The sequence below is a fragment of the Staurois parvus genome, unplaced genomic scaffold, assembly GCF_062004578.1.
Source record: "Staurois parvus isolate SC_StPar_1 unplaced genomic scaffold, SC_StPar_1.0 ptg000131l, whole genome shotgun sequence".
Taxonomy (NCBI): domain Eukaryota; kingdom Metazoa; phylum Chordata; class Amphibia; order Anura; family Ranidae; genus Staurois; species Staurois parvus.
In genome coordinates this window covers 4,715,842-4,736,551 of record NW_028317927.1, presented here as the reverse complement: position 1 = coordinate 4,736,551, position 20,710 = coordinate 4,715,842, and the positions used below count along the sequence as shown (strand labels likewise).

General features: G+C 41.0%; 1 protein-coding gene and 1 long non-coding RNA gene across 3 annotated transcripts in view; one reads left to right on the top strand and one right to left on the bottom strand.

The window, feature by feature from the left end:
• Positions 1-19,166, bottom strand: part of LOC149466344 (putative guanylate cyclase soluble subunit beta-2) — an 82,761-nt gene extending 63,595 nt beyond the window's left edge. The window contains exons 1-3 of one of the 2 annotated variants that reach the window (XM_089672574.1): positions 18,261-19,166; positions 13,539-13,612; positions 6,526-6,620 (exon numbers count right to left, since the gene is read on the bottom strand). In XM_089672574.1, coding sequence (XP_089528700.1) covers positions 6,526-6,620; positions 13,539-13,612; positions 18,261-18,263 — 172 coding nt within the window. In that variant the 5' untranslated portion in view covers positions 18,264-19,166. The remainder of the gene's footprint in view (positions 1-6,525; positions 6,621-13,538; positions 13,613-18,260) is intronic. The other variant, XM_089672573.1, reaches the window with a different exon arrangement.
• LOC149466343 (uncharacterized) overlaps positions 15,815-20,710 on the top strand; it is a 59,559-nt gene continuing 54,663 nt past the window's right edge. The window contains exon 1 of the long non-coding RNA XR_016312078.1: positions 15,815-15,921. This is a non-coding gene — a long non-coding RNA (uncharacterized LOC149466343). The remainder of the gene's footprint in view (positions 15,922-20,710) is intronic.

Sequence of the window (20,710 nt, the reverse complement as noted above, 5' to 3'; positions counted from 1 at the left end):
GCTCATTGTTCAGTGCTACAGCTTGACAAATTTGGCAAACAGTCTTTGTACTTAGAAGGTTCAAGTTAAGCAAAAAACAAGGAAAAAAGATGCATAGATGTATGGATCACAATGTGTATGTGACATAGTGAATTTATTTATCAAACCTTTCTGAACTCAAGACATCCAATGGTTGTAGCCTGTAATGAAATGTTTGGAAGTCAGTACCAGCTAATAATATTAAAAGCCCAGTGGAAAACTCATGGCTTTTTATCTCTTTATGGTTCTGTAACATGCTTTGTATGATCTGGTACTGATCTGTGTTTGAAAATGCTTTAAAATACCTTTTTCTCTCAGTGAAATGCTTGTTCCCGCTTCTCTGCAGTGCTCTATACTAACATTGCTGAGTATCAGCTACACCAGAGGCATATCTATGGAAAACATCACCTATGTCCAGCGCTGTAATTGTGCTTCTGTCCAAACATCTTACACCAGTATTTTAAATAACTTTACCAGAAAATCAAATAAAACATGCAGGCCTAACTTGGTAATGTTTTATTAACAATATATTCATAACATGAGTGGTTGATACACTAACCCACAGCACTGTATATTGTGTGATAGTGCAGTCACTCCATACTCTGGACAGTTATCTTAGTAATGCTCACATTGCATTGCTGTGAGTGTCACAACCATGTTCTCCCTTGTCTCTGCAGTGTCCATGAATTGGTGAATGGTCACTTCAGAAGCCCTCTTCACATTAGGAGCCCTCTTCACATTATGCTTCCGTCTTTCACATCAGGAGCCTCCTTAACATCAGAATCCTCCATGTTCCCTCACACTAGTGTTCCCAGTACCCCTCTTACATCATTGTCCTCAGAGGCCCCCACACCCCAGTTTCCTTAGTGCCCCACTCACATAATTGTCCTCAGAGCCCCTTCACATCAGTGTCCTCAGAGCCCCACTTACATAATTGAGACCCCTACGCCAGAGTCCTTAGAACTTACCTTACATCAGAAATAAGAAATGTCTCTGATCAATTCCAAATAGCTTTACACATTTGCAGTATATAATCCAGCAGGTGGTAAAGGGGTGTGTCCACACGAATACCAAAAAATCTGAATGAAACTTCTGCACATTGCTATACACCCTTACACATTTCTAGCACACTTTACATAAAAAGAGGGATTTATGGTTCACATACATTGCAATACATGTTTAAGCTTGCCAACTGTGTCAAAGAAATCCCGCCCTGGCCAGTCCATACTCTACTCTACAAAATGCAAACTACTTACCTGTCTATAGCTTACATTGATGAACTTATAGCATCAATATGGGACAGATAAGACACAGTTGTAGGAAAACTATAGACTCAGGTCTGGCCATTGACCTGCGCTGCAATAAAAATAAGTTATTGTATGTCTGTGCTGAAACCCATATAACTTTACATATATATACTGTATAGATACATATGTATATATTCCATCAGGTGCTAAAGGGGTGTGACCACATGAATACCAAAAAATCTGAATCAACCCTCTGTACACTGGTATACATGCTTATACTGAAATATGCTGTAATTTGTATTTTACAGAGTAAGGTAGGGACTGGCCAGAGAGGAATTGCTTTGATGCAATGGACCAGCTTAAGCATGTATTGTAATGTATGAGAACCAAAAATCCCTTATATCAGAGTCTCCTGATCCCCCAAACCCCTTCATATTCCTCAGACCTCCCCTCACTGCAGAAGTTCAGAACACCCTCACATTAGTGTCCTTAGAGCACCCTCTCAGCAGTCCCCTCAGAGCCTCCTCTCATCAGTGTCCTCAGAGCTCCCCTCACATCTGTGTTCTCTAAGCCCCCTCACATCTGTGTCCTCAGAGGCCCTTCACATCAGTGTCCACAGAGCCCCCTCACATCAATTCTCCACAGAACCCCTTCACAGCAGTATCCTCAGAGCCTCCTCACACGAGTGTCCTCAAAGCCTCCTCACACCTGAGTCCTCAGATCCCTTTATATCTGTGTCCTCAGAGCCCTTTCACATCAGTTTATTTACAGCCTCCCTTACATCAAAGTCCTCAGAACTCCCCTGAACTGAAGTACTCAAAGACCCCCCCCCCCACACCAGTGTGCTCGGAGCCCTCTCATGCCAATGGCTCCCTCACATCAGGGTCCTTAGAGCCCCTCTCACATCAGAGTTCCAGAGCCTCCTCACATCAGTGTGCTATCTTCTAATCAGTACAGCAGAAGCAACATGTCAGAGGGCAGGAAGAGGGGCAGGTCTGGACAGATGTGAAATTCCATCCTCTTCTGAATGTTGGGGACAGTGTTGGATGCCACCCGCCCTGGATCAGTGTCATGTGTTTCCATAATGCAGGTGAGCCTGGTGCCTGCGTCATGGACACACATAACACTTGTGCTGCACCAATAAATAGAGGACTCTGGAAAATCCAAGATTTCACAATAAAATAAGGGTGTTTTGTGGGTGTTAGCAGTATTGTTGGGGAGTTCTATAGCATACCCAAGCACCCCCCTGGTGCTGCCTCTCTTCATGTGCCCCCTGGAATCGCCTCTGAGCTACATCCCTCAGTACAAGCTGCTTCAAACAGACTTGTATTGCAGGAGGAGAGGGGTTATGTCAAACCAGACCTGCTACTGAGAGCTGATTACAGAGTGCAGTGGGTTCTAACTGTTGTTTATTGGATTCTACAAACATACAGTCAGGTCCATAAATATTGGGACATCGACACAATTCTAACATTTTTGGCTCTATACACTACCACAATGGATTTGAAATGAAACGAACAAGATGTGCTTTAACTGCAGACTGTCAGCTTTAATTTGAGGGTATTTACATCCAAATCAGGTGAACGGTGTAGGAAGTACAACAGTTTGCATATGTGCCTCCCACTTATTAAGGAACCAAAAGTAATGGGACAGAATAATAATCAGAAATCAAACTTTCACTTTTTAATACTTGGTTGCAAATCCTTTGCAGTCAATTACAGCCTGAAGTCTGGAACGCATAGACATCACCAGACGCTGGGTTTCATCCCTGGTGATGCTCTGCCAGGCCTCTACTGCAACTGTCTTCAGTTCCTGCTTGTTCTTGGGGCATTTTCCCTTCAGTTTTGTCTTCAGCAAGTGAAATGCATGCTCAATCAGATTCAGGTCAGGTGATTGACTTGGCCATTGCATAATATTCCACTTCTTTCCCTTAAAAAACTCTTTGGTTGCTTTTGCAGTCTGCTTTGGGTCATTGTCCATCTGCACTGTGAAGCGGCGTCCAATGAGTTCTGAAGCATTTGGCTGAATATGAGCAGATAATATTCCCTGAAACACTTCAGAATTCATCCTGCTGCTTTTGTCAGCAGTCACATCATCAATAAATACAAGAGAACCAGTTCCATTGGCAGCCATACATGCCCACGCCATGACACTACCACCACCATGCTTCACTGATGAGGTGGTATGCTTAGGATCATGAGCAGTTCCTTTCCTTCTCCATACTCTCTCTTCCCATCACTCTGGTACAAGTTGATCTTGGTCTCATCTGTCCATAGGATGTTGTTCCAGAACTGTGAAGGCTTTTTTAGATGTCGTTTGGCAAACTCTAATCTGGCCTTCCTGTTTTTGAGGCTCACCAATGGTTTACATCTTGTGGTGAACCTTCTGTATTCACTCTGGTGAAGTCTTCTCTTGATTATTGACTTTGACACACATACACCTACCTCCTGGAGAGTGTTCTTGATCTGGCCAACTGTTGTGAAGGGTGTTTTCTTCACCAAGGAAAGAATTCTTCGGTCATCCACCACAGTTGTTTTCCGTGGTCTTCTGGGTCTTTTGGTGTTGCTGAGCTCACCGATGCGTTCCTTCTTTTTAAGAATGTTCCAAACAGTTGTTTTGGCCACGCCTAATGTTTTTGCTATCTCTCTGATGGGTTTGTTTTGTTTTTTCAGCCTAATGATGGCTTGCTTCACTGATAGTGACAGCTCTTTGGATCTCATCTTGAGAGTTGACAGCAACAGATTCCAAATGCAAATAGCACACTTGAAATGAACTCTGGACCTTTTATCTGCTCATTGTAATTGGGATAATGAGGAAATAACACACACCTGGCCATGGAACGGCTAAGAAGCCAATTGTCCCATTACTTTTGGTCCCTTAACAAGTGGGAGGCACATATGCAAACTGTTGTAATTCCTACACCGTTCACCTGATTTGGATGTAATTACCCTCAAATTAAAGCTGACAGTCTGCAGTTAAAGCACATCTTGTTCATTTCATTTCAAATCCATTGTGGTGGTGTATAGAGCCAAAAATGTTAGAATTGTGTTGATGTCCCAATATTTATGGACCTGACTGTAGCTAGGCACGCTGCAGAACTACTATAATGGGAAATTGGAGGTAACACTAAGAATGTAAAGGTTGCTGGTACAATGTATATGAGATTGCATATCTATTCCTGTGATTTCAGATGGGCATTAAAGGAAAACAAACAAATCCTGCAATGCCAGTTTAGCTACGTTGTTTAAAATGTCCTTGTGTTTATAATCCTGGGGAATATATAGGTTTTTTAACAAACTGCCATTTACTCAGTAGTTATCATTCATAGTTAGGCGAGCTGTGATTTGCAGGGGCACTTTAGCCCATTCATTTGAATGGACTGCTGAGCTTCCAAATTGCAGGAAAAAGGTCCCTGCAGCATTTTAGAAATTAAAGCCCACACAGGAACTGCAAGTGCAGTGGGGATTCCAGTGTGGGAATGATTTCCAGTGTACCATTAGGATTAATGGCATCCACACACATCTGCATTTTTCTGGTGGTTGCAGCTGTGGAAACAGGTGCTGTCCCGCAGCAGCAATCACCTGCATAACCTAGTCTAAGGCTAGGTTCACACTTATGCAGTTTGTGTTTGACCCGTGTCTGCATTTCATTTTGCATTGCGTTTTGCATTTTTGCACCTGCGTTTGAGATGCGTTTTGTGGTTCTTTATTTATTTTTGTTGCTTGGCAGATTTAACCCCTTTGCGCATGCGTCTCCCGGCCCTTTAAGAGTTTCAGAAGCCGGAAGGCAGGGCTGGGGTGTGAGTTTGACCTGTGTCTGCATTGCGTTTTGCATTTTTGCAACTGCGATTGAGATGCGTTTTGTGTTTTTTTTATTTTTTTTGTTGCTTGGCAGATTTTAACCCCTTTGTACTGGTGCCTCCTGGCCCTTTAAGAGTTTAAGAAGCCGGGAGGCGGGGCGGGGTTTTCATGTGACCACCATGATTCACTGCATCGGCAGTCACATGATCGGAAAAGGTCCCGATTGCAAGGGGAGATCGGGACCTTTCCGTGAGCCATGGACATATGTGCTGGCTGCGCGATCTCAGCACATATGTATGTTCTAATTATTATTATTATTGTACAGGATAGTTTGCTCAGCGCTTTACATTATGGAGGGAGACAGTATAGTAACAATACAGTTCAATACACGAGGGATTAGAGGGCCCTGCTCCTTGGAGCTTACAATCTAGGCGTAATTGCATGCAAATATGCGGCTGCTCGCTGTCAAGGCCCAGACGCCAAGAGGCCGCATATTTGTGTGCGCTTGGCGTCTAGGGGTTAAAATGCAAAACGTATCAAAAACACAGCAAAAGTGCACTACATGCTTTTCTGCAGCTTTTCCATTGAAGCTTATAGAGCCAAAAACGCAACTTTTTGCATTAAATGAAGTCCCAGACCCTTTCCAAAAAATGCAGAGATGTGAACATGTTCCATAGGAAATCATGTTAAATGGACTGTAATGCGTTTCTGCAAAACGCTGCGGAAAACACTTAGGTGTGAACCTAGGGTTAAAGACTAAGTTCAGCTTTTCCGGAAAATAGCCTATGCAGCAAAAAGGGTCCCAGTAGATGTTACAAAACATGGAAATAATGTTGATTCGTTTTAATGTCATACCTCTCTAGGTCATTTGAGCCCTCCCAGAAGTCTAGATAACAAGGCTTGGGAATTGCTAAATGGGAGTTTTTCAGATGGGCTTCTGGAATCCCCAAATGGCTTACGGGTATGACACAAAGATTAATGAACAGTTTACAAAGCTGCACATTTTTGTACTGGGGCCCTTTGACTGCATAGGCTATTTTCTCAAAAAGGTAAACTTAGCCTTTAAAAAGAGAGACCACATGTGAGGAGATGTCTGTTAATGTCCTAGCATTGGACCTGCTTCAGACATTAAAAGGGGTTCAGTGCCATATGTCTCTTAAATTACATTTCAGCCAGCTAACACATTTACATTTCATTCCATTCTTCCAAAAAAATTAGAAAAACAAATTGAATACAGCAATGTTTTGGCACCCTCATGTTCCCTGATTAGGTGTATATTTATTCCTACTGTGTATATACATGATTGAAATATTGTCAAAGCAGGTAATCATATGCTTCCCTGAGGTACATATTAATCAAGGCATCCCTTTCATCCAATGTCATTCAGTCAGACTGTTTAACTATTACCTCCATTTAATAGAAAATAACGTGAATAAATTGGGTTTTGTATATGCACGTACCCAGCATCTGGCAGGCTTTTTCCACCAACTGCAACGTGATGTCGTCTTTGTAAACCTCGTACGTCATGAAGGTGTCCTGAACTCCAGTTTTTATTCTGTGGAAGGGACACACATAAATCCTGTCAGTAAACAGCCTTAGTACCAGCGCATAACGGAAAACCTCCAGCCGGGCTACAGCAACATCACGCAGTCTGCTGATAATTAAACCGATTTTTCATATGTACAGATACATTGCTGTCTTCATTTCCTGAGCAGCCAGAGAAAATCGGCTGGCTACCTGTAATAAGCTCGGTAAATTTCACTTCTTCCGTTTGTGGAACTAGAACTGCCACTAAATTGTGAGGTAAAATGTGAGTGATGACTTCCTTGTATGTCACACAAATGAATACCTCTTTTTTTTTTTAAGAGCAAAAAAATGGAGGTAAATGCACACTGCATGTATGTGAATTGGGTCTATGAAGGTTCTCATTTGTCCTAGGCATGGAATGGCTAGTAATAGTTAGCCACTACTGGGATTGTAGAACACATTTAGTTGAATGTGACTACTACTACCTGTATATGTGAACTGTTTCCTTGGTGTGTTTTATACACCTTGGCATCAAAATACATCCAGGCAGTGATATCTGTGATATACTGGGGGGGGGGGGGGGCGAGTATTGTTTAAATGAGGGAAGTGAGTGAGCAGTACATAATGGCAGGATAGGGCAGTATATAGCGGCAGGGTCAGTCAGTGAGCAGTATATAGCGGCAGGGTCAGTCAGTGAGCAGTATGTAGTGGCAGGGCAGTCAGTGGACAGTGTGTAGTAGCAGGGCAGTCAGTGGACAGTATGTAGTAGCAGGGCAGTCAGTGAGCAGTATGTAGTGGCAGGGCAGTCAGTGGACAGTGTATAGTGGCAGGGCAGTCAGTGAGCAGTATGTAGTGGCAGGGCAGTCAGTGGACAGTGTGTAGTGGCAGGGCAGTCAGTGGACAGTATGTAGTAGCAGGGCAGTCAGTGGACAGTATGTAGTAGCAGGGCAGTCAGTGAGCAGTATGTAGTGGCAGGGCAGTCAGTGGACAGTGTTTAGTGGCAGGGCAGTCAGTGAGCAGTATGTAGTAGCAGGGCAGTCAGTGGACAATGTGTAGTAGCAGGGCAGTCAGTGGACAGTATGTAGTAGCAGGGAAGTCAGTGGACAGTATGTAGTAGCAGGGCAGTCAGTGAGCAGTATGTAGTGGCAGGGCTGTCAGTGAGTAGTATGCAGCAGCAGGGTCAGTTAGTAAGGAGTATGTAGCGACAGGACAGTCAGTGAACAGTATGTAGTGGCAGGGCTGTCAGTGAGTAGTATGCAGCAGCAGGATCAGTCAGTGAGCAGTATGTAGTGGCAGGGCAGTCAGTGAGTAGTATGTAGTGGCAGGGCAGTTAGTAAACAGCATGTAGTAGCAGGGCAGTCAGTGAACAGTATGTAGTGGTACGGCTGTCAGTGAGCAGTATGTAGTGGCAGGGCAGTTAGTAAACAGCATGTAGTAACAGGGCAGTCAGTGAACAGTATGTAGTGGTAAGGCAGTCAGTAAACAATATGTAGTGGTAGGGCAGTCAGTAAACAGTAGGTTGTGGCAGGGTGGTCAGTGAGCAGTACATAGCAACAGGGTAGGGCACTCAGTGAGTGGTATGCAGCAGCAGGACAGTCAGTGAGCAGTATGTACTGGCAGAGCAGTCAGTGAGTAGTACATAGGGATAGAGTAGGGCAATATGTAGCAGCAGCAGCACATCTTCAGCTGCCACATCAGCCAGTATAATCAGCAGCTGTGAGAGAAGCGAATGAGGTGGCTACACCCCTGTCCTGCCCACTACCTCCAGTAGCCATAGAGAAGCTGCTTAGTGCCCTTGGATTCCGGGTCCAGGATACTCTGCACAGGGTGCAGGGGTCAGCATGAACTCCAAGAAGAGGACAGAGCAGCAAGCAGCCCCAGTTGGGCCCCTCTGCTGACCCAATGCTCAGGCCCAGTACGAGAGGACGGCCTGTACCCTTATCGGTGCCCCTGTCCATGTGCAGGTAATCCGTATACCCCTGTGCAAGCAGTTCCATTGCTGTCAATTGGGACACAGTGAGTGCATGGACACAGCCTCTGCTCCCAATGTGACATCTGTGCAAGTGAATGGATCTAAAAACACCCAGGAGTACGGATTCATACACCCTGTATGAACAAGGCCTAAAGCTGAAACAGGACAGTGTGGGGTCATGTACTTAAGGTGTGTGTTTACCTGCTGGCCAAAAGTTTCTGATAACGTACTCCAAAATGAATACATTTTCAGGCAGCCCTTATGACCATTGCCTACATGTACAATCCTCTCTTTTACAATTCGTACTCAGCTAGTCCTAGCATGCACCTCGTCACTGGGAGTTGGAGTGGTTTCCAGTGCCTCTATCTGTGCAGAGGCACATACTGCATTTGGCCACTGGATGGCACTAAGTATCACAATTCCTATAATATTTAGCACCATCTAGTGGCCAAATGCAGTATTTCCAGTATGAACTCCTGCCAGGGCCATTTTTACATTTTTTAAAAATCATTTTAGGCCTGAAGATTAGTTATAGCCCCCAAACATTTATTTTCTGAAAACAAACATAATAACATTCAGAATAAAATAGTGGTAGTTCTAATTTTATATGTCACGTAATATTTACATAGTGGCACTTAAGTTAATTTTAGGGCACACAAATAAAGACAAATAAAAACAATAAATTACCCAACTTTTGGTGAAATATAATAGATTAAGTTGTGCAGAGGAAGCAGATACCCAACATGTCAAGCTTTAAAATTGTGCACACTCACAAAATGGAGCTAAACTTCAGCATATTTTCCATAGGTGAGTTTTTAAAAGCCCTTACAGATACACACTTTAAAGTTAACTATGTATAATAAGCTAGAATTATTCTTCTTACTTTGGCGTGTGTGGCAATGTGTAATTCATGTATCTAAAGTGATGGGTTTTTTTTTTGCAGGGGTCCCTTATTGTTGCATTTATGTTCATATGTGCCCATACATGGGGAAGGGGCGAGCTAACATTTTTGGGGGGCTTTAAGTGCATGGATGTGTTATTTTTATTTATTCATCTTTTTTTGCTTTCACCAAAACTTTATTTATATCACACATTTATATCAATTCTTTGTGATAGCTTCTTTTTAATCTCACCTGCCTTCCGGTGAAGCTAATGGAGTACAGATCCACTCCAGGGGTCAGAGAAAATGACTGGGCGGCCATGCAGCCGCCAGATCGCTTTCATTAGAAAGATGATAGTTTGTTTATGGAGGGCAGCTGCAGTAAAGATTTACGGTGGTGACAGTAGAAGAGATAAATCAATGAAAAATATTCGATCAGCACAGGAAATAGCCTAATAAAAAATGTTTTCCCATTGGCACAGAACAAATGTACATGTACTTTCAATGGTCGAATTGCTATGATAACATTTTATAAATATAAAGCATAACTTACAGGGTTAATTTGTAGGGTGTGCCACTCTATGAGCTCCACACCCAAAACATTTACAAATGGTAAAGGTGACAGATGAGATAAGCAAGAGTAAAGCTCATGCCTGTATTAAGACAAAGTAAAAACCTCCATAGATATATAAACTAGAGAACAGTATTACAACTTTAATACATTTAGTGATATGACTGTTATATGTTACACTATTTATATTTCTAAATAATATTGAAATAAGGACAATTTTGTGCATGGTCACCTTAAGAATATGTTTAATTGGTTACAAAATACTGGCATAGAATCTTCTGTCTACTGCTGCTATACACACTCTGCTGGGACAATAAAACACACATAATCTGTACAAATGCTCTATTTTCATCCAATAATGAGCTATATTTCTGCATCAACGCAATAATTTCACAGCTCACTGATCATGAGTCATTTATTTGCTGCAAAACTTCCATATGTTTGTTCATAGATATGTATACAATAATTGTTAATTACCCTGCTTAGGATATCCTATAATAATGATCTCTCTATTCCTGGACACATAGTTTAAAACATATAAGAAAATTGTATTATTTATTTTTATATTATTTGTTTAAACGTATAACAAATTGTATTATGTATTTTTAATAAAGGTGATCACGAGGAAAGCATGGATTGTACTTATATTCCAAAAAATGTCCTTAGTGGAATACTGGTGTATTTATGTAACAGTTCATTGTGACAAGTCACTTGTAATGACCTACAGGACACTATGTGGGAGATTTACTAAAACTGGAACCCAAAGAATCTGGTAAAGCTTTTCATGGAATCCAATCAGCTTCTAAATTCAGCTTGTTTTATGAAGCTTTGACAATAACACCTAGTAGCTGGTTGGTTACCATGCACAGCTGCGCCTGATTTTCTGGGCTCCAGTTTTAGTAAATCCTCCCCTATATGTCCTCAATTTGCCAAATATACAGCACTGGTATATTAGTGGTACAATATTCCAAATCTGATCTTGTCCAATGTTTATGGCACAATATACCAGTGAACAATTTTCCAAATACCCTTGTGATCACCTTTACTAAAACATTTTCAGTATACATACCTCATTGACAAATGTTTGGAGGAGTCATATTTGATATATAATGAACAAAGACATAGATATAGTTTTGAGAATACTAATGATAACTGTTGTTATGCTTTTGATATATTTGCCATAATGTGAACTTGAACTGCTTGCCTATATGGTTTGGGCCCTATTCACACTAATGTATAGACTGGTGAGTAAGGACCAACACCTTTTGCCATGTGGTTTAATGTATATGTGATTTGAACATACTCTAAACCAAATGAGATGTGAAGGTATTTGTGGCATTCATTGTGTGGTTAACAGAGTGGAATGCATTCTTGCAAGGTCACCTTCAAGTAGGGTTGCCACCTCATCCCTTTAAAACCGAACACATATTAATTACAGGGGTTTTAAGGCTAACTTAATGCAGATAAGGCATTAGGTGAATGTAATTACTACATTAATCAACTGCAGAACCTGGGTAATTAATATGTGTTCGGTCTTAAAGGGATGAGGTGGCAACCCTACCTTTAAGCAGTTTTTACATAAACAACCCTGTTTACTTTAGCTTTTCTGTATGGCAATGCTAATGTTGAAGTGTGAACAGTACCATTAAATCTAATAGCCAGATATACATAACTAGAACTTTAACTGTAGTGTTACATAAAAGTAAAGTTTGTTATGATACACATTTGTATGTACCTCTAGTTTTACATTTTGGTTATTGTATTTCATATGTAGCTCCACAGCACCATGGTAGTTCATTGAGAACTACAAGCCGACAGAAGGCTGTTGGGACTTGTAGTTCATTCATTCACAGAACTGTGTGAATAAGTGATGCGGCCGTGTGGGCAGAGCCCCGCACAGCCGCACTCTATTCAAAAAGTGACAGCTTGTACAGGGAACTTCTCAACGTGCTGCTGTCATGGAGGGGGTATCGAGTGGTGGCTGCAGCATTGGGAATATGTTACATATTCCACCCTAAAAATGGGTGGAGCATGTAACCTGTTCCCAAAGGTGAACTTATCCTTTAAAGCAGAATTCCAGGATAACCCTAAATACTAAAACTATCCCCTCCCCCTCCTAACCCCTATGCTTACTAACCTGTGTAGGAATACTTACCTATTTTCAGGTCATTCCGGTTTGATCATGTGATCTCCCATTTGTCATCCAGCGCCAACTGCAAGGGAGAGGAGAGAGCACTGGTAATGCCTGGAAGTGTGACATCACTGAAAGGCTTCATTGGCCCATCCATTGTCGGCGCTCTCCACTGGATCCCTGCAGCAGCTACTGTATGCCTGAAATAGGGAAGCTGGATCACATGACTGTATCAGAGTGGCCTGATAATAAGTGATTATATACACCTTTCTTTCACAGGTTAGTAAGCAAAGGTGTTAAGAGAAGGGCAGTTTTAAGATTAGTTAGAATTTCACTTTAATTTTCCTTTATATAGACTGACAGTCAGGTCAGATTCAACCTATATACTTGCACTGAGAAATAAGAGCAATGAACCGAACCTCATGTTTTACGTCTCTGGAGTTATTTTACATACGTTTATCTGAAGAATCCAGAGAGGCAGGTGACAGAGTAGCTGGTCTGTAGTGGATCATCCATAGAAATATACAGTATAGATAATGCACTCCAGAGGGAAAGAGGATGCTCAGATTACTGCAATGCTCTGACAGTCACCAGAACAGAAGTGATGGGAAATCTCCTTAACGGAGACACAGACAGCAATAAAAACTTGACATACACAGGGCTTTATTTCAGAAGAAATGCGGGTGAACGCAACTCCGGCACCTCCAGCACTGAATGTGTGTAATGGAAAGGGGTGGTGGAGTGTGATGGAGGGTCTACTGTTGCTGGGGAGGTCTATTGTTGGGGGATCTATTGTTGGTGGGGGTTATATTGTTGCTGGGGTCCTTTGATGCTGGGAGGATCAGTTGTTGCTGACAGAGATTGAATGATTGAGCATTGGATCTATTGTTGTTGGGCAGATCTATTTTTGTTTGGGTGGGTGTCTATTGTTTCTGGCTGTAGGGGATCTATTTTTATGCTTTTCTTGTTATCATTAACAAACTCCATGCAAATTACTTAGCACCACAAAATAGGCAATGAACAGTGCTGGGAGATGGGTAAGGGGTGGAAAAGGGTACCTACACCGATTCTCTGAGGAAAAAAGCCCTGGACACACTGTGAACCTTTCCTCACGCCAAATAAAACTAAAAAAAACTGACCTGGAGATCCTCAATAATGTAATTCTTAGTTTATAAGCTGGTTGTTACAGGCTTATTTAATAGTGCAATACAATGAGCAATGATTGTAGGATTGTGCATCTAGTTAGTATCACATACCAAATCAAATTTCAGTTTCCTGATCTCAGATCAGTGGAAAGGAGATTCTGGTTGTTTGCTATGGGTTACTCTTTGCATTCAGCGAGTTACAGTCATGTAATGTGCAGTGTACAATACATTGGTCACACACAATCACCTTAATAAGTCCCATGTCTCTTCACCATATTTCTCAATCACCAATGACTTCAGGCAGGTGTTAATGAATCCATACTGGAAGAAAATACATAGAACATTTACACAAGTCATTTAGGTTGGCAAAAATAGACAGGAATGTACCTACATCATGAAATGTGTCGTATAATAATTCATATGAATTAACTGCTGCGTTTCTTGAAACATTCCAGAGCAAAGATGACATTTTTGGTGAAAGCTGTTTAAACACCGATTATTCACCAAGTGTAGTCTTAATTGTGTACAACTCTATTGGCCGTACTGAACCCTAAGGCCTTTACTTCTCTGGACATAAGTACAAATGTGTGTCTATGATTTGTGCTTCCGTTCCCAAGTACATATACTCAGATACTGCATGTATCACATGTGCAACAGAACAGCAACGCCTGCTCCTTAAGTGTGGATTCACACAGGTGCATTGAGAATTGAAGCTCTGTTTTCACAGCTAATTGACAAAGTAGTTGTTCAGCGGTTCATGTCAGGTTTAGATCCGGATCAGGTCAGGATTTTATCCTGTTTACAACTGATGACATGTACGATTCAGAAGGGTTCCCCTAGAAATCAAAGAGACTGAATTTGCATCTGAGCCAGACCACACTGCTCAAAAAACTGGCAGGACTCTTTCAATTCACACTGTATCCACACAGCGTTTGCACTGCATAGATGTGAACAGGCACAATAGAAACCAATGATATTTCATATGTCATGTGAACTAGGTGGGTGCAGTTCAAAACACATCCAATTCACATATATAGTGTATGTGAACCGGATCTAAAGGTTTCCACTCTTTATTTCAGGCAGTCACTGAGAGGCGTCATTGCCCATGATCTAGTACAGTCCAGTGGATGGATGTAATATCTCTTTCAGCTACTTGTTGCTGACTCCTGTCCATCATTCACATGAGCATATTTGTATTTTTGCAAGGTTCTTTCTGGCAGTGCTAGCAGAAGAGCCTGCATAAATTAGGCACCAAAAGTACTCACTTTTAGTTGTGTTTAGATGTACAAAATTGTTATTTCATTCCAATGAATAGCTACACATGTACACAAGTATGCACATAAACTCTGCAGATCTGTGCAGCCCTGTGTAATACTTTTTTCATGCCCAGCTAAATGCATTGTAAATGCAGCTGTATGTATGGGTTCATTGATTACTATAGTGCTCCATTTACATGCACACAAAACTGTACACTGTGAGCATCTAAATTCAGTGTTGGTCCTGCCCGTGTGAATGAGTCCTATTTCTTACTGCTCATCTGGACTTGAATTTGTTTATGAATTATTTCCCTGATCCTGGCTTTAGGCCTGACCCTGATTTCTCAGCTTGTGGATTGCCTGGTTTGGCACTTTCCCTACAATTAGTGTGACTTCTTATCTTAGGTGGTGTAAGTCTATGTGTAAGTCAGCACCTGAATACAAGTCAGCATATCAAGGCTTAATTGAAAGTTGGTTGCTAAAGGTAAGGCATGCAAATAGGACAGTCATATTATCTTTAAAGAGTAACTCCACTTTTGTTGAGAAAAAAAAAATATTTCCTTCTGGGTGATCTATATACATTGTAGGGATTTTAACAAACTTTGTTTCAGATTCCTACCTTCTGTAATTCTGAAGAAATGCCTGTTTGTTTGTCTGTGCCCATGTGCAGAGTGAATCTGTATGGGAGTAGTTTTATATATCGGTCAGCTGCTACACCTGCAGGACTCTGAGTAAATTGGCATGGTCAACAACCCTTTAAGCTGGCCATACATGGGTCGAATTCCGAATTAATTTTTTTTCGAAAATAAGAAATTTTGTGGATTTTGTAATCCAATGGTGCCACCATTGATTTCAAAATTTGACCAGCCAAGCCTTCAGTTTCACTTCATGTTGTTACAGAAAAGAAATTTCATGGCTGGGAATCTTCTTTTCTTTCCAGGTCACGGCTCATTTGCATTTCTTTTTCGATTATATTTCTCACATGATTCTCCCATCATTGATTAGAAATTCGTTTGAAATTCATTCGTTTGATGGCTGCATGAAAATCAGCCATTGTAAAATACAAATGAGAATTCATAATTATGATTTTCAAATGAAAATTCATTTGGAATATGACCCATGTATGGCTTGCATAAGACGTGATTTTCCTTTGGGAGTATCTCACCAAAAATTACATGGTTTTGCAGAGGATGCCCAAAATCTGACTTGTATGTTAGTGCAGACTTCTGGGAAAATCAGTAAGCCAGTCACACAAGCAGGAAATGACATTTCTGGAGGGGCGATCTGTACACAATCTGTGTACAGAATACATCCAGATAGCCATATTTCATGCACTTTACAGAGAATTGCAGCACTGCAGATTGAAAGGGAAAGGTAATTTTTAATAACATTCATTTAGAATATGACTTGTGTTGCAATTGTACATGATATATCTATTTTTTTCACGTGCTAATTTTTTCCCACACATGTGGAGTTACCCTTTAACTATTCCTTTACATGAAATACACCTATGAACAGTTAAATGTATATTTTATAACTATATAATTTGACCATTTATCTAATTTTCACCATTATAATAACCATAATGCTAAATTTCACATTGAGACTTTTATTCATGATCTGACAGAAGGAAGGTGTAAGCATAAAATGATATTGTGGCTTTTAGTAAATTCTGATATAGCTCATCTGGCCAGTCACAGAAGGATTGGAATGTAGAGACAATCATCGACTTGGATGAGACCTGTTGGGGAATACCACCATTATATTCTTTGATGACGTATTGTGGAGCTCAGGGTTGAGTCTGTTCATCTCAGCTAATGAACATCAGATAGAAAATTCTAACCCACTCAATACCTGTTCGCACTGCATACAGATTATATATATTCTCAGGCTTGACCCATATACAGAGGAAACAGAAGAATCACCACACCTAAGGTCTAAGAGTCCAAAATGATGTTTTCCTAATTAAACAGTAGAAAGCCAACACATTGCATAGTTTATTTCTGTTAAACAATAGTGTACCTTTAGTGTACACAGACTTACACTGCACCGGCTACCAGTAGCAGAAATGTGTTGCATGTTAGTTACATACTATACAACTATTGCTGCTTTTCAGTCCAGTCACATTTGGAGATTATACCTAACACAATCCCTGATGAAGTGGAATTGTCTGAGCCCCCAAAGCACGTTGCTTGTTTTCTGCTGATCATTTAAAGAAAAAAAAAAATTTAAAGTCCCTTCTTTATGGGGAGGCTTTATGGGAAGCCTAACAGACGCAATGTAGCTTGATCAATAAGATGGTCTTTTACAACACCAGATACCAATAATAGGAGACCTAGAGCCTCTGCTTGTTTGTATTTTGATACAAATATAATCATATCAAAATCCCATGGGAAAAAATATTTTGTTGTCTTTACTGATGCCCAGACTATCCATTGTTCCCAAAGGGAAATCTTAAGATATTGCTTCAGGCCCACGAAAACAGGGAATATTTAAAACTTTTAAATTGGATGGAGATGATATTTCCCAAACCTGTGCATGCACAGAGGTTCAAGGCTCATGATAGTGAGAGATGGATGCTATGTGTGTGTTTGTTCTAGTACAATACCTTCTAGCCACTTGAATAAACTTTCGAGCAAAGTATCCTTGTACAGAGGTATAGTGTTGTATATTTTATAACCCTGAAAGAATTTTGCTCTATCTTGCATGAACACAGATGGTTTGAGGTCACTTAACAATAATGTTTTTCTGCACCTGAAAACTAATGTTCCCATTAGAGACAAAATGTGTTCAAGAAGAACATCTTGTGTTGGAGAATCTACACCTCAAAGCTATTTTCTAGTCATTTCCATGATCAGGTTTATCATGCAGAGGTGCTTTAGGATAATACCAATTTTACTTTATTTCTACTGGAAAGAAATTATTGGCAGGTATGTCTTAGGAAATCTGCATATGGACCTAGAAGTGCAGGAATCATGCGACATATGATTTCTAAGAACTATACCACACTGCATAATTATCCTGCTTGGTTAATGGCTTCCTGACCACAATGCTCCTTTTCAAGTCCCCAGTGTTGTGAGAAAGTAGATGAACATTGTAGCAGAGCAGTAGGAATGTTCACCTGAGCACAGTCCTACTTATTTAACCCTGCTGTCAAATGGATAAATTAGTCAAAAGGTTATTGTCAAGTTGACCAATACAGTCCAATGCTCTACATTAGATATTGACATCTAAGCTTGAGTACTACCAAAACTGTCTTTTTTTAGTCATGAGTAAACAATGGTAGGCTGGGACACCTCTCTAAAACCTCCATCTGCCCATAGCAGCTCCTAGCTTAAGGGATGTGTTATCCCATCCCTACTTGTATTTCTCTTGTCTCTTTTACATAGAAATAAAATGTAGTTTAATCAGTAAAGGATGTAGCACATAGATGAAATGGGAATGCTGCTACCAAGATGTCAACATCAGAGTCAAAGGGATATACCAAGCTGATCCTTCTTATCACCATCCATCCATGACCATGATGCCATTGCTGAGCATTCTGACCATAATATTAACTAATTAAAAGAGCTACAATGTAAAATGTGTCACCATGCTTCCCTAATAAATCTGCTCCAGCAATGTGACTCTACTCTGTACATTATGCCTGTTGATATATTAGATAGATATGACATTCCTTTGAACAAAAGACACGTCCAATGCTATTAACTTACCATTTTGGGGGTCGTATTTCTTTTGCTATTGCCCAGTTTGAAACCTGAAAATTACAGATGACCGATCCCTCCAGTTAAAAAAATCTTTTGAGTCTTCTTGCCATAAAGTTATCATCAGATACACAGAAAACCATTTCCATTGAAAGTATATAGAAGACACTCCGACACACTAGCAAGGCTGATGATGGTGCTGGTTTTCATAATCCGGGTGAGAACAGGCTCTGCCAAGCATGCACGATTTGGAATCCTCTGATATGAAGCAAAATTAGAGGTATTGTCCAATGCAATTCTTTATCTTCCAGATGAAACTTCTACCATCAGCTAACATCCCAGAGGTCATATGGTAATGAGATGGATCCAGCAGGTTATAGAGAGTTGGGGCTCCTGATGGCAGGGATGGTTTTTGGGGTGACCTTCCAGATGATTAGCATTGGTGGGGAGCTGTGGAAGGCAGTGCTTGTCCTGATTGCCGGGGCTGCTGTCCATGGCTCATGGTGCTGATCCCATCCTCAGCAGCCCGATGTGCATGTGTCTGCAGACACCTCCTGATCCCCTTCACGGTTGTGCTCCTCATTCAATTCCAAGCCATTTATGCAAGTCACAGTCTGCTGGAGAGCTTTGACACACGGATAATAATGTATTCTCCCAGCCTCCTTTCACTGCCAATTGTAATCACAGGCACTAATAATCATTTATTTGTAGGAGCGCCGGCAGCCAGGGCGCTGTAGTAATTGTGATACAGCCGTGCAGGCTTGTATAGATATGCCAAGTGATTACTAGTTATCAGATGGAATACAACGTGCTAAGAAAAACCCATAATCCGTGCTCCTGCTGCTCCTAACAATTCCTCCACCATGTATGACATTGAGGGACTGAGACACATTGAGGTTATGTGCGACTCTTCAGGTCCTGCCAGCATTGCCAATTTTAGGGGAATTGGTGTCACCCACTGAGCCCTCCTTACTGTATCAGCCTCATATTTCCTACTAGCAAGTTTAATTAGAATGTATCATTTCCTAGCAAAGAACTCTATTTAGTATGGCAGAACTGTTCCCTAAAAGGCCAAATAACTAATATGCCAGCAAGAGCAATCTGTCTTCATAATGGCTTCCCCAGGCAGCAATAGCATGTTCCTAATCATTTAGGTAAATGATCTACAGATATCACCCTAATTCAGGTTCCTCTATGTGACCTTTCCAGCTCAGCATGGCTGTTAGAGATGAGCGAATTTCTCAAAAATTCGATTCGGCTGATTTGGCGAATTCCAGTATGAAATTCGATTCGATGCGAATTAATTCGCTACGAATTTAACTTATTAAAAGGGTTTCTAGGCTTCAGAGAGCCTTTAAATTAGTGCAGAACACTGTACCTTTAATTTAAATGCCCTTGGAGATGAAAACAAATGGAAACAAATAGATACAATGTTTCAACTGCTGTATGGAGTGAGTGTCCCAGAACTGTCAGAAATAGTCTATTTCTGACAGTTCTATGACATTCCCTCCATACAGCGGTTTCAACCGCTGTATGGAGTGAATGTCCCAGAACTGTCATAAATAGTCTATTTCTGACAGTTATGGGACATTCACTCCATACAGCGGTTTCAACCGCTGTATGGAGGGAATGTCATAGAACTGTCAGAAATAGACTATTTCTGACAGTTCTGGGACATTACCTCCATACAGCGGTTTCCGGCAAAAAGTGTATGTGCAGAGTTCCTCTATTCTGCAGATACACTTAGAGGAGCTCTGCAGATACACTTAGAGGAGCTCTGCACATACACTTTTTGCCGGCTTGGAATTATTCTTATTTTCATCCTACTTCTTCTTCTTCTTCATCCTCATCCTCTTCTTCTTCTTCTGAGGATGAGGATGAGGATGAAGAAGAAGAAGAAGAAGAAGTAGGATGAAAATAAGATTAATTCCAAGCCGGCAAAAAGTGTATGTGCAGAGCTCCTCTAAGTGTATCTGCAGAGCTCCTCTAAGTGTATCTGCAGAATAGAGGAACTCTGCACATACACTTTTTGCCGGCTTGGAATTATTCTTATTTTCATCCTACTTCTTCTTCTTCATCCTCATCCTCAGAAGAAGAGGATGAGGATGAGGATGAAGAAGAAGAAGAAGAAGAAGTAGGATGAAAATAAGAATAATTCCAAGCCGGCAAAAAGTGTATGTGCAGAGTTCCTCTATTTCTGACAGTTCTCTGACAGCTTCTTCACATGTACAGCGGTTGAAACATCTGTATCCTAAATGGAAACTAATAGATACAATGTTTCAACCGCTAAACATGTGTTCCTTCTGTCAGAGAACTGTCAGAAATAGCGGAGCTCACTGCAGGGACACTTTTGCCGGCTGATCGGGAAATATTCGATTCGCGCACCCGAAGTAGGCAAAATTTCGGATTCGACGCGAATCGAATATTTCCTGAAATTCGACTCGAATTCCGGTTCGCCT